At 53.4% G+C, this 8,691-nt stretch overlaps 1 protein-coding gene across 1 annotated transcript; it reads right to left on the bottom strand.

Moving 5' to 3' along the window:
* Positions 1 to 586: 586 nt before the first annotated feature.
* On the bottom strand, positions 587 to 6,693 carry KLF10 (Kruppel like factor 10). Its single transcript, XM_043880076.1, has 4 exons — positions 6,510 to 6,693; positions 3,523 to 3,759; positions 2,499 to 3,414; positions 587 to 2,194 (listed from the first exon to the last, which is right to left on the bottom strand). The coding sequence occupies exons 1-4, from the start codon at positions 6,546 to 6,548 to the stop codon at positions 1,935 to 1,937; spliced, it is 1,452 nt and encodes a 483-aa protein (XP_043736011.1). The 5' UTR covers positions 6,549 to 6,693; the 3' UTR covers positions 587 to 1,934.
* Between the last annotated feature and the right edge of the window lie 1,998 nt (positions 6,694 to 8,691).

Raw genomic sequence — 8,691 nt, 5'->3', positions numbered from 1 at the left:
TCATTTAATGGTCTGAGTTAATCTAACTTCTAGAGGTGAGTAATTTACTATTTAACAGGTCAGCCTTCTTTTCATTTTACAGCAGTCTCATTACTTGTAATTACTCACTGTGGTGTTCTCTAACTCAGCGCCACTTAAGGTTTTAGGGAAAGCTGGGGCTGTATTTCAACCCCAGATCACCAAAACATACAAAAATGTTTAAAAATTAAAATGGATTGCTTTCTTAGAAAAGGTAGGCTCACATGTTATCAACAAATATACAGGTAGGTATCTTTTTTTTCTAATTAGATTTTATCATTATTATTTTGGCCACCTCACGTCGCTTGCAGGATCTTAGCTCCCCAACCCAGGCCCTTGACAAGGAGTGCCAAGTCCTATCCTAACCTTTTGACCACCAGGGACTTCCCTGTCCTTGCTCTGCACACTCGCCAATTAGATTACTCATGTGAAAGAGAAACTCCTGCATTCAAAAACCTGAATTTTGAATGAGGTTCTTAAGAGAAATTAATCGCAAATCTTAGCACCACAGTGATCAACATCAAGCTTAAAGTGAAAATAGTTTTCAATAAATACAATCAACCAATTATATATACCAAAGGAAATTCTTTATTGTAAACAAGATATAAAGTACAACAAAAGAAATATTGTGCAAATTGTAAATCACAAGGATTTTTTTAATTAAAAGTTCCTTTTTGTTTTCTAAGGGTCCAAAGTTTTGATGACAGAAATCTATACCCAATATAGAGAAAAATGTTAAATGGAAAGACATAGTGACATTTTTCACTACATATTTTCAACAACTGACTTTTGTTTTACCACTGTGTATATCATCCACTACACAACAGAATATAACAGAAATACTGTTAACAAAAGTGAATGTTCTATTTTTCTACCTATCTTGTTCCACATTCTCCCCTCCCCCCAAAAAAAACTTCTATAAATTAATAGGACATTTATCCATTTGTGAATAATGGTCACTAACTTTCTAATTCAATAAAGCACATGTTATATCCTCATAACATAAGGGTACTTTACTGATGACCTAAGCCATCTTTTTCAAGGAGTTATCTAAAATCCTTAATATCCCTTCTTTACAATATGTTTTCATCTTCAATTTTTTTTCTAAACAAAGTGCAGTGTATTTTAGTCTATGGAAAACACATTGGTATACAATTTTCACATCTGTACAAGAAACTGCAACCAAGATTCAAAGCATAATAAAACACCTAGTAATAGTCATTTGTTGAACTTTTAAAACAAAAACCAAGAAAAAATTGAAGCTACATTTCAAAGCAATTAAATTAATGAGGATTCCAATTCTTTGGGACCTCTTCAGCAATATACAGTTGCTCAATTCCAAACATCAGCAACTAGTGTAAAAATGCTAGTTCTAGATATATTTAACAACTACGTCCACAAGTTGAATGGAAAGGCTAAGAATAGTAAACAAGGTAACTCTAGGAAAGGATAATGATATTCGTGATGATACAAAACCAATTTTACATCTCCATCTCTGTACCGTAATGTTTTCCAGTCTCTATACTCTTGAAACCAGTGCTTTTGAAGAATCACATTGAAAAGTTGGTCTCAAGTATAAATGGTGAAAGTAAAACAAGAAGTTGTGCACACAAACTCAAAATCTGTGCTACCGGTGGTTGGGGTGACCTCACCTGAAACCTTCAAAAAATATTGAATAAAAGCTTTCTTCTCTCTCTTATGTGGTAAGAAACGAGTCCTGCCACTCGGTGTCCTGCCTGTGGCCGCAGCACTTCTTACCATCTAACCCAGGCTGGGCCTTCTCCCCAGGCCGTGGGGCTTCTGCTTGCAGCCCACACTGGAGGGCCACAGACCTGCAGTGGAAGCATTTTTCTATCACCACTGGCTTCTGGCTGTGACCAAAGTTAAAGTTAGTCTGATTCTTCACCATCCGTCTATTACTGCGTGGGAGCTGGGGTTGGAGGTAGGGTAATGTCATTTAGCTTGCTCACTTCCATCTGCCAGTTTGGTAGCTTCTTGGCTGACAGGTGGCGACGGGCGTGTTTGGTCAAATGGTCGCTCCTCATGAACCGCCGGTCACACATGGGACAGGCGAACTTCTTCTCACCTGTGTGGGTTCGTCGGTGTCTGGACAGTTCATCTGAACGGGCAAACCTCCTTTCACAACCTTTCCAGCTACAGCTAAAAGGTTTTTCTCCTGAAACAAAAAAAAGTCCTATCTTTACTACTATGCTTTTATTAAGTCATGGTATTAAATTATATTTATGTATTAAATTATATTTACAGCTTAAATACCCTTTGTTTTAAAGAATCATCATTTGAGAAATTAAAACAAAAACACCTTAATGAAATCTTTTAGAAGACCGTGGACTGGTGAATACCACCCACTGAATTGGCTAATAAGGCCAGTTCTTTCTTAACATGCCTGGTTTACATTTGGGATCACTGTCAAAAAAAACATCACCCTAATTTCTCAGACATAAGTAAGAAATGGCTGGTACCTGTATGCGTTCTCATGTGGGCCTTCAGATGAGAACTTTTAAAGTAGGTCTTGCCGCACCCTGGGTGGCTACAGATGTGACTTCTTATCCTGGATGAGTCAATCTGAGGAGTGACTTTCGCTGAGGAAGGGGAAAACCCAGGAGCAGGGGCAATGGGAGAGAGTCTGGTGCCATTTGGGCTCACCACTGGAGGCTTTGGGTTCTGAACCACCGGCTGGGGTACGACGAACATGACAGCGCCCTTGGGCACCTGAGTGCCCATGAACACGACAGGTGGGCAGACAGCTGGCGGCTGACTGGGGGGCGTGCTGGGGACGACGGTTGTCACAACGGGGTTGTTTGCAGGGAGGGGAACCATCTGGCAGATGACCGGCATAGGGGGTACTCCCGCTGCGGACACTGCGGGTGGAGACACTAAGACTGACTTCTGCGGTGGGGACGCGGGGGCCGGCTGAGGTCGGCAGATGACGGTCTCCGAGGAAGGCACAGAAGAGTCATAAAGTGCAGCGGGGCCTGGTTTCTCTTCGACGTCTGCCTCTGTGTCTCGCTCACGTTTGGACCTGTTCGGTGACACAGCGGCACACGGTATGTTTTTCCTTGCAGCCTCAGGGTTCAGGTGGCTTCTTCTCCGAAACGAATTGTCCTGATAGTTGAGGATGCTGGCTGCTTTCACGGGGCAAGATCGGTGGTTACAGAGCTGGGCATCAGCTGTGTGACGAATCACACTGGTTGCCTGAGCCTTGGGGAGTCTGGGGGCAGGTACAGGGTTCTTCTCCTCTTTGAAAGGTACAGCAGCAATGTGAGGCTTGGCAGTATCTGACAATGATTTGAAGTGTCCAGTAGGTGGCGCTGGTGCCATCAGATTTGACACTTGAGAAGGTTCAAAGTCAGAGGGACTGTAAGGTGGAGTCAAACACTACAGAGAAGAGAAACACAGGCAACAGCGTGAAGAACGGTCGAGTCCATGATATAAACTGTAAGAAGCATTATCATTTACATTCATCTTTGAAACAACAATACTTACAAATGCTGGGATTGCGGTATGAAAATCAGGTGTACCAGGAAGCAGATTCTCTTCCTCTGACGTATCAGACACTGGAGTGACGGGTCTGTTTTCAATGTATTTCTTAAAATCAGACTTCCAACTGCAGCTCATTGACATAAGTGCTTCTACAGCTTCAAAGTCACTTTTCTCTGCAGTTTTGTTCCAGGAATACACACTCTCTTTTGATCTTTCACAGATCATTTCCATTCTTTCCTCCTATAAATACAAAAAGACTCATGTTATAAGCTACTGTTGTCATCCACATGACACTCAGAGTAATGTGTGTGTGTGTTTTTAAACAATCTGCACAGCTTTTCAAGATAAAACTTATTCTTCTCATCCCTACTATGAAGTAGTAGTGATAAAATCTTCCCGATTCTTCCTCTCAAACTTAGGCTTGAATATGGACAACCTTGCAAGAAACTTATTACTATCAAGGGGACCTAAGGTTAAAGGTATCAAATGCACTTGTCATCCAAAAGAGAACGGCTTGGCAAAAGAAAAACATTTTATGTTCTTCCCAGAGTAGCCAACTGCAACAGGAGTCTACGACCGGCTGATGCAATAGCACAAAAAATAATCAGAAAATTTAATATTTGACCAAAATTTGCAAAAAGCTCTGTAAGGAATCTGCAATAGTCAAAATAGAATCTTATTTTAACTGTTTAAAGAACTGCTCCATGATAAAAAAAAAAAATAACAGCACATGCTTTCTATTTATTTGAACAGCTCCTCCCATCAGATATTTAATGCTCCATACTAAAGTTGCTTAAACGGTACTAAAATGGTTACCACCTTCCATCTCTTCAATTTTCCATTAACGTGATCCCATTTTTAGGTTTAAGTCGAGATTGTGTAAAAACACCGAAAAATATTCTTTACGTTGCTAGGAATTGTTCTCAACTCTTGTTTAAAAACCCTTCGTGTAGAAACCTTTAAGAAGCTATTACTGCTCTTGAAATATAGCTAACAATGTAGTTGCATAATCGCGCACCTTTTACGTAAGCTGCAACGGACAGCGCATGTATGTGTAAAAGCCTCAAGACGCCAGTGCAAAAGGGAAAAAAAGAGAAAAGGCTAGGCAGGAGGGAAGGAGAGTGAGCGCTAGGAAGGGCAGGAAAAGAAGCCGGGAGGGGAGAGGAAAGGGAGTGGGGCGCGAGGGAGGCAGGAAAGGGAAGCGCGGGCGGAGGCGCGGGCGTGGGCGGGGGGGGGGGGGGGGGGGGCGGGGCAGACAAGGGGCGGGGGCAGGCGGCGGGGGGGATCCTCGCTGGCGGGGACAGGAGGATGGGGCCGCCCTAACCTCAATGAGGCTCGCGGGTGAGTCACTGGGAACATTCCTCGCCCGCTCGCACGTCCCTGCGTCCCTACCCCCGTCATTGGCCAGCCGGCCGGGCGGCCCGGGCTGGGATTGGCTGGGCGGCGGAGGGCGGGGGCGCGGAGGAGGGGTGGGGGGGGCGAGGCATGTGAACAAAGCGTGATCAGCGGCTGCTCTGGGCGGCGCAGGAAACGTGAACTGGGAATTGCCGCGCCGTCACCTTTCACCTACTTCCTGAGCCCGCAGGGCCCCCGCCCTCGCGACGGCCCGGGGGAGGGGCCGCGGGCGCCGCCGCCAACCGCCCGGCCGTGCGCGCCCGGGCCTGCGGGGAGGGGCGGGGCCGCGGGCGCCCGGCTCCCGGCGCGCCCGCCCCTTCCAGCTCCCCGCCGTTCCCTTAGGAACCGACAGCGGGGCCGGGCCTCGCTCCCGCCCTGGCGGAGGCCCGGCCTGGGTCACTCGGGGACGAGAAGCTCCCCGGGCGCATCCGTTCCCGGCCCACCCCCCAGCCTCCGCCTCAGCTGCCGGAGGAGGAGCCAGGTCCCCGCGGAAACCCGGCCCCCGCCCTCCTCCGGCCGCAGCCCCCGGGGACCCGGCCGAACCCTCGGCGCTTCCCGCCCACGCCGCCCGCAGGATCTCAGACCACCCCGACTCGCCCTGAAGACGCGGCGCCCCCGCGTCCCCGCGGTTTCCGGCAGCTCCGGCACCCCCCCCCCCCCGCGCCGAGCCTAGCATCTCCACGAGTTCCCAGACGTGCAGCCCCCAACAGGCCCGGCTCCAGGCGCGCGGCCCCACGGCCGGCGGCTCCCGCCTCGGCGCGCGGCCCCCGCGTCTCGCAGCCCCGGCTCCCCCCCGCCCACCTTCCCCACCCCGATGCTAGGGTCCAGCTTCCCTCCCCTTCCATCTACTGCCGCCTAGGCGGCTCCCAGCCCCCTCCCCCGCCAAGGTGGCCCCCCGGAGGAGGCCACCTGCCTGCTTGTTCCGGAGATAAGGGAGTCCCCTCCAGACTCCCCGACCCCCGTGCTATTCCCTTGCATCCACGCCGGGTGCCCCTCCCCACAGCCCCCCACCCCCCGCTGTCTGCTGGGTAGCCCCAATCCTGCAAGCCTCCGTTAAAGACCCCCTGAGATGGGGAGTCCCCCTCTCCTCTCCGGTGGGTTCCTCACCCCTCACATGCTCGAGAGCAGCCCCCTCCCAGCCTGGGGCGCATTCCTTATCCAGACGGAGGCATCTCTTCCCCCCCGGCGCCAGGTGCAGGGTAGCCCCCTCGTCCCCCCTTCCTGTACTTCCACGCCTCCTATTCTCGCTGACTGGGCAGCCAGACCCCGTCTCCTCACTCTTCCCGCCCCTCCGGCCATCTCCCCCCCCTCACCTGCTTCCAGTGTCCCAGCGGAGCTGCCCCCTTCCCCTCCTTACACCTCGAGCGAGACCCTCTCTCACTTCGTCTCTAGCTCCCAGCCTGCTTCTCCAGACCATCCCCTCCGCTACACACACGCCCTCACCAATGCCCAGTCTGCAGGCGGGAAGCCCCTCTTCCTCTTCCACGACTCCCGTGCAACCTCCGTCCTCAGGCGAGGCTGATGTCAGGGGCTCGGGGGTCTCCCCGGACGCAGCGAGGCAAGTGAAGGGCTTGGGGCATCCCCAGGTGACTTACCGTAGCCTGCTGGAGAGAAGCGCCGCCGAAGTTGAGCATGGTTGGCTACCCGGCCGCCGGCGACAAGCTGACTGGCTGCAAGGCTGTCCTTGGCTGCCTGGCCACAGACGGGCGCCCGGAGACACTCGACGCCGCTCCCGCCGCCGCCGCGCTCCGCGCCGTCTGCCCCCCTCCCCATTCAGGTAGCCGCTCCGCCTGCCCCGAGCGGCGGGCGGGGGTGGGGGCGGAGCCTGAGGCCGGCCAATCAGCGACAAAGGTGTGTGAGGCGCCGGCCAATGGGCTCGCGGGGCCACGCGTGATCAGCGGCTGCCCGGCAGCGTGAAGCTTGTGTCAGTGGAGCGTGTACACAATCCCCCGGCAGCGCGTTTCCCCGGGCCCAGTCCGAGGGAACTCCCGCCACCACCTGACGCTGTGGACACGGCCCGCACCCCTCACCCACCCCCACAGCCCCTCCCCGGCCTGCAGTCCCCTTCCCTGGCCCGGGGGTGGGGGCGGCGCCAGGAACGGGGGCCCAGCCCGGAGGCGCGGCCGCCGCGGCGCGCCCAGGCTCTCTGCGGAGAGCCGGGCCCACGTGGGAGATGGGGAGGGATGCCCGCTCCGCCCATTCCCCATCCGCGGGCGAGGTCCCATCTCGGGCTTCGTCGCCGCGGGGTGGGCGGGACGCCGGGTGGCCAAGCGGGGGAGGCGGCGGCTGCAAGCCAAGGGTCCAGAGCCAAGAGATTTGCATTTGGAAGCGCCCCGTCCTCTTGCGCGTCTGGCGAGAAAGGAGAGCCTGGTGACCGAACGAGCTGCATTTCTGGAGCATTTGCTGGGTTTTTGCCTCGCTGAACCGTGGGTAGCACCAGGGAAGGGAAGCGAGGGGAAGGGAATCCTGTCACCGAGCGGACACCTGCTTCTGCGGCCCCCCGCCCACGCCCGGGCCGCAGGCGCTGGCTCGCCCTCTCCATCTGCACTGCCGGCGGCGTTGCCCGCCCCCGTCCGCCCCGCCCATCCTTCCTCCGGGGCTGTGGAGAGAATGGTGTGGGGACTGCAGGAAGCCCCGAAATCTAGACCAGTGGGGATGATGGGGAGCCATAGGCCGGAGTTTTTTTTTTTTTAATCTTTCTCTGGAGCCGACTCAGTTGCAGAACCGAGTTTTGAGCTCGGTGTAAAGTTTAAATTACAGTCTACAAGCTGTTTCAGAGGTAGACCCTACCCCCACACTTACCCTGGGCCACGGCCTCCGGAAACGCCCTGATGGGAAACTGCTGGTGGGGGTGGGGAGGGGCGGGGTCTTCTAGGGTCACGAGGCGCCAGCCAGGGCACGCCTGGGAGTGGGTTGCGGTGGGAATGCTCGCCAAATCGAAGTCACGAAACCCCCTGCTGTCGGTCCCGCGAAAGCCCCAGCCACACCTCCGCAATCCCCATCCCGAACCTGGTCAGAGGCGGTCCGGGGCCTCCGGATTGCAAGCCTATGGTTCTGCTCTGGCTCCTTGTCGGCTCCCTTTTAGCCGTTTGGCGCCCTGTACACAGCTATTGTTGGAGAGGAGGTGATAGCGAAGCTTAAAGCAAACTTAAAGCCACTCCTTGGGACTGGCTAACAGGGGGCAGAAATCACCGCCCTTCCCTCCAGCTGCCTCACTTCGTGTAACTGAAAGGCTGATGATGTAAGTGTCTTTTCTTTCCCAATAATCTCAAAATGAGTATAGAAAAGGAATAAACTAGGGAATCCCTTGGCGTTTCAGTGGTTTGGACTGGGTGCTTTCACTGCCATAGCCTGGGTTCAACCCATGGTTGGGGAACTGAGATCCCACAAGCCTCCGGGCATGGCCAGAAAGAAAAAAAAAAAAAGGAAAATCAATGAATTAAATATTTTAGAAACAGGCCCAGGCTAGCCAACAACAGTAGTAGTAATAATAATAGGATCAACTAGGGCTAGAGACGCCCACTGAGAGAGGGAAGGAGGACTGAATGGCCGCCTGTCACTGCCTCTCCTGAATCTGCTGGAGGGGCGCCAGCTCAGCAGCTCAGGCAGCTCTTCCTGTCTCCCCTTCATCCCCTGCCCCGGCTTCTGTCTGCAGCGGCGGGCGTCCCTCCCTGCGGGCTTCCTTCCGCCTGGGCTGTCCCATCCTGTTGATGTGAGCCTGGGGGATATTGGAGCAGCTGGCCCTGGGCACCTGCTGCAGCAGAGGAAGCTCCTGTC

This window comes from Cervus elaphus, chromosome 21, assembly GCF_910594005.1.
Source record: "Cervus elaphus chromosome 21, mCerEla1.1, whole genome shotgun sequence".
Lineage (NCBI taxonomy): Eukaryota > Metazoa > Chordata > Mammalia > Artiodactyla > Cervidae > Cervus > Cervus elaphus.
Note: the sequence above shows the minus strand (reverse complement) of the source record. Positions and strands in the feature narration are given on the sequence as shown.

Bases quoted from the DNA above. Each gene is read 5' to 3' on its own strand.
- KLF10 (XM_043880076.1), bottom strand. From the start codon at position 6,548: ATGCTCAACTTCGGCGGCGCTTCTCTCCAGCAGGCTACG. The intron at 3,760-6,509 runs GTAAGTCACCTG...TTGTATTTATAG, and splicing joins CTTCTCTCCAGCAGGCTACG to GAGGAAAGAATGGAAATGAT. The intron at 2,195-2,498 runs GTACCAGCCATT...TTTTTGTTTCAG, and splicing joins CCACATGAGAACGCATACAG to GAGAAAAACCTTTTAGCTGT.